Here is a 4,779-nt window from a genome sequence, read left to right as displayed (position 1 = left end):
GCGACGAGTAATTTCGAACGGAGGGAGTAGATCAGCACTCGAGGCTGCATTTATTTTTTTTACTTGAAACATCATGCATGATTTCTTACTACTTTTTTTTAAATTAGAATTTGGCAAAAAGAACCAGAAATTAGTTACCATATCAAAAAATCACTTGACCGAGAGTACAATTAAAATTCACATTAACTGAGATAAGCTTAGTCCCTGAACAACCAACAAAAACTCATGCAATATTTTGATATAAATGGCACAATGAATGTCAGAGTTAACCAAGAGGAGGGCGGCCGCGTGAGCCTCGTCAGAGTTGGTGTACAGTGCAATGAAAAACTGTAACTACTAAAGCATTTAACTGTCACAGACCCCTCGCTGATGCGATGGAGCAAGAAACATCAGAGGGATTTTGAGGCATCGAAAGCAGTAGGTTCCTCAGGACAGGGTCCGGCTTCAACTTCTCATATGGCAATTTACCGTGCATGCTAGCGTGGAATTCCGCGTAGTCGAAATCGTAGCCCATAAGCTGCCACATCAACAGGATTATGAAAAAAAGTTAGAAACAGAACATGTAGTTGAAATACTATGAAACTAACAGAAACTTGTTAATCTAAGCGTTGTGGGACATATATACCTTCAGACCGGCCATTGTAGTTCCTTATTCCCTGTACAAATTTAGGCACATCTTGGGGACCAAGCTCTCCTCAATCTGAAGCTTGTTCAGCATGTAGTCTGCGATTCGTAGATACAACTATAGCACACAAATTCTGTAGCATGAAAACCGAGGATTGGTGTAAGTTTATTATTTTTCGTGCTCGGCTGGGAACGCTCCGCTAGTTTGTCACGCTGGGCGACACATGATATGATAATGCCATTGTGCTACTACTGACAGTAGGTCCATGTAAGACGGATTATCTGAAATCCTAATCGGATTCAAACCTAATGATGGTATACAATCCTTCAAAAGGCAAGAACATACTCTAGAATTTGACAAATTAATCTTGTGTGACTGAAATGCCCATTTCCTTGGAGACATCCGAAAAATCCTGAAGGAAACACACTTCAAGTTATAGAAGACTTATAATTGCAAGTAATCAAAGTTATGAACCAAAAAAATTGAAATGGTTACTGTACCTCAAAGATTTGCTTGATGTAAGGCTTCTCTGGAGGCTTTGATACATGCATCCAGAGATCATTGCTCTAGGAACTAATGATACTTAAGTAAATTGCATAGTCAATAATATCACGCACATGTTGGTCAAAACTTCAAGCCGCTGTAAAAAAAATTGATAACCTTGCTAGTTCCATTTTAATTGTAGGGTCAGCCAGATGTTAATCCAAAGAGAATATTAAACTTGCTTCTGGTCTTAAGGCTTGAATAGATTTGTGAAAAGATCCTTGCAATTTTCAGAAGAGCTACAGCTCTGCTTCCATTGCTATCATTTCCCACGGAAAGCGCCTGAGAACATATGTATTATGAAAATATCAGAAATAATATCAAAGAAGATTCTTGGAATATTTTTTCAGCGTTACATACAGGTGCAACACCAAAAGTGTCAAAGTCTGCAACTATGGCAATAGTTGGGATGGATGTGAGTACACCATACACCATATTCATAGTTGATGAGACTTAAATTAAGTAATAAAAAATAGGGAAATAATTAAAGAATACAATCCTTGTCGAATTAGCAAAGATTTTGGTTCGAAATCCTTTCATTTAATTAGCCAGCCCCGCCTTTTCTATGCTCTGATTTCTGAGGCCTTATTTAGCTTGGGTACCCCTTTAAATTGAATTTCTATTTTCAAAAATGGGGTTTACCAAATTTTAACAGGGTAGCATGATCAACCTGCTCCACAATAACACACCCATGTGAATCCATTAAAATGTCTTTTTTTGCTTGCCATCATTATTAACAAATAGAGCCAAACAGAAGATATTACAATGCCAATCAAAGCATTTATTCACATAGGTCATAGGCTCTCCATAGAAGCAGATGATACATACATGATCTAAGGAGCGACAAGTCTGTCATACCAATGGTGAGCAGAGTGGCTTCTTCAGCAGGCGTTCTGACTCGTCGGCATCTGGCTTCTACCAAAGCACGACATGGAGGTACACATGGTTATCCGTCTTCTCGAAGTTCCATGGCACGTCCTCCCTTCTGAATCCCAGGAACAAGTTCATGTCCACGTACAGCCCACATCCAATCTATACACAAACATAGACAGAAAGAAACAATTCACTTATAATTTCTTTAGTGGTAATCAATGATTGTGACCACAGTTAACCACAAAGAAGATGCAATCAGTGAAGATAAGCATGGACCAACCTTTTAGCAGATTCTTCTTTTTAGTGAACACCATACAGGCAAGTTCCTTTTTTTTTCCTGGATTGCAATAACACCACAACATGAAAATCTGATAAGCAAATGGCACAACTAATTGGTCATTGCACAAAAAAATAGCCAAATACGACATCTTCCTAATTATAGGAATCCAAACCATCCATAGGACACATATGACCAATATAACAAATTGCTAGAGTAGATGTACAGTCATGTTGTTGTTCAAAAATCTTCAGAAACAAATTGCAGTTGAGGGCTCACAAAATTGCAGTTGGGGACTCACCTTGTAGATGCAGGCTAGCGTATCTTGGCGAGGAGGCAGTGGCTGTGTGCTTGGAGGGCCTGGCCGTCGCGCCGGCTTCGCTTTGCTCTCCTTGTGTCTGCCGCCGTATCCGCTCCCGTGACACGCCGATCTGAGATATATACTGATGACAACTTTTTCAGTTTAATATTCCTTCACAAAAGAATGCTCAATTTGCACTGGATTAGAAACCAGCTAGTCCCTTAACCAGGTATATGATATTTGCTACTCCTTTTATTTTGTAAATCGCATGCATCCGGAATAACATTACTACACTGCATCATGATTTAGGAAAAAAATCAAGCCTATAAATGAGAACACAAAACTCTGACTTCCTTATTTTCCTCCTAAGAGAACCAATTCATCTTGAGTATACCACAACCTAAAATTGGCACTATCCACTATCCTTACCGTTGCAAATACTTGTGAAAAAAGATACATCGAAATTTTGAGTATACCACACCTAAAATTGGCACTGTCCACTATCCTTACCATTGGAAATACAAAGGTGGGGAGCTATGGATCTTGTCAGAGAAGTGCTTCCTCCTCCTCCTGTTGCCGTAACTAACCATGAGTTCTTCGCGTCCTCTGCCCTTCCTACCACCAACTGCTCTGTAGTGCAAAGCCTACAAGTTACACAAGTTACAAATTAAGCTGCAATTAGAAGCAAACCGATAGAAGTATGTCCAAACTGAAAAATAATGAAATTTACTCTATTGTAAGAAAAGTAAATCAAAACCACGGTCAATTTCACTGGTTGTGTATTTATTTGGACCATTGGTAAGACAATCAAGAGTGCACTGAATAATACCTGTGATCTAATACAACAATTCCAGCAACTCAATGCATTCAGCCACAAACATGGTATACAAAAATTGTTATTCTACGTACTAATTACATATAAGTAATAACCATTGAGAAAATGGAATCAAGAACCCAAGGAAAATCTTAACCAGATGTCTTCCATCTAGAAATTGCAGCTGGCCACCCACTTGTACCTCTTAATCAACGAGTATCTAGGAGGGGAATGGGGGAGGACAAAGGAGAGGAAGATGACCTGTGCCGGGAAGCTCCTGTGCCGCCGTTGCTTCATCCCGCGTGGCACCACTGTCGGGCCTTCCCTACCTACTTTCCACCGATTGTCCGCACCGCGGCCACCGCTGCGTTGTGGACGAGATGATCAGAAAAGGAAGGAAACAAAGCGACATCCATAGTTGGATCCCTGGAGACGGACACATTGGACATCGTTGGTGGAGGGGAATGGGGAGTAAATCGGCGGCGGCAACGGTGACCTTCAGGCGATGACGTGCAGAGGAGGGGAGCATGGCGACAACCCGTGACGACGGAGCGGGCGCACGGCGGTGACCAGCCCTGCTCGAGTCACCTGCCTCCTCCTGGCTGGATCTGCAGGGCCTTCACCGCCAACGGGGAGCAGCGGTGTGCGACGACAGGGCCTGTGAGAGGAGGAGTGAAGAGAGGACAGAGGATGGGGTGGGTAGAGCTGAGGAGGAAGGATCGGGGGCAGCGGCCGCGGCGGCTGGAGAACGAGGGAAGAGAGGAGGAGGAGGCGGCGGCGGCAAAGAGGGAAGGCGTCGTGGCCTTGTGGAGTCTGGTAGAGACCCGGGTTAGGTTTAGACCAATCCCGCGTGTGTGAGCGACTTGACCAATTCCGTCGCGTTTGTTTTATCGTTTCCTATCCGACGTGGTTAGCGCAAGTGTTCGGTCTTGATGCACACCTTATTGTTTTGGATGTCGGAGAGTGCGTGGTGAGCGGGGAAATGGTTGGCAGGCGGCGGCAGGTACTCACAGAGTGCGTGAGCGGGGAACTGGATAGAAGGGGAAGGCAAGGACTCGTTTTCCAAACGAAAGGAAGGATTCGATCCGTTTCGAAGCGGGGAATTTATATACGCTTCCTTTTGGTTTCGCCAAACTGCTAGGCTGGCTAGCCGACCTTGGCTTCCTGCTGCCAATTACATCGCGGGTACATTTTGATACACAAAATACCACAAATTGATTGCTATGCAGTGCAAATTGACTCTACATTAGCCACGCGGGATGCCACATCGGCTCGAGCCCCTTGACCGTCACCGGAACATCTGCGAAAAACCCTCTGATGCATGCTGAAATTACTTCGCATGGTCC

At 43.4% G+C, this 4,779-nt stretch overlaps 1 protein-coding gene and 1 long non-coding RNA gene across 2 annotated transcripts; both read right to left on the bottom strand.

The window, feature by feature from the left end:
• Positions 1-333: 333 nt before the first annotated feature.
• Positions 334-1,378, bottom strand: LOC123042862 (uncharacterized). The gene is made up of 4 exons (XR_006418913.1): positions 1,126-1,378; positions 971-1,037; positions 626-758; positions 334-517 (listed from the first exon to the last, which is right to left on the bottom strand). It is a non-coding gene; the product is annotated as an uncharacterized lncRNA (long non-coding RNA).
• A 711-nt stretch (positions 1,379-2,089) lies between these two features.
• Positions 2,090-3,882, bottom strand: LOC123039706 (uncharacterized). The gene is made up of 6 exons (XM_044462749.1): positions 3,767-3,882; positions 3,449-3,455; positions 3,207-3,263; positions 2,620-2,749; positions 2,322-2,378; positions 2,090-2,200 (listed from the first exon to the last, which is right to left on the bottom strand). The coding sequence occupies exons 1-6, from the start codon at positions 3,880-3,882 to the stop codon at positions 2,115-2,117; spliced, it is 453 nt and encodes a 150-aa protein (XP_044318684.1). The 3' UTR covers positions 2,090-2,114.
• Between the last annotated feature and the right edge of the window lie 897 nt (positions 3,883-4,779).

This window comes from Triticum aestivum, chromosome 2B (genome assembly GCF_018294505.1).
Source record: "Triticum aestivum cultivar Chinese Spring chromosome 2B, IWGSC CS RefSeq v2.1, whole genome shotgun sequence".
Classification (NCBI taxonomy): Eukaryota; Viridiplantae; Streptophyta; class Magnoliopsida; order Poales; family Poaceae; genus Triticum; species Triticum aestivum.
Note: the sequence above shows the minus strand (reverse complement) of the source record. Positions and strands in the feature narration are given on the sequence as shown.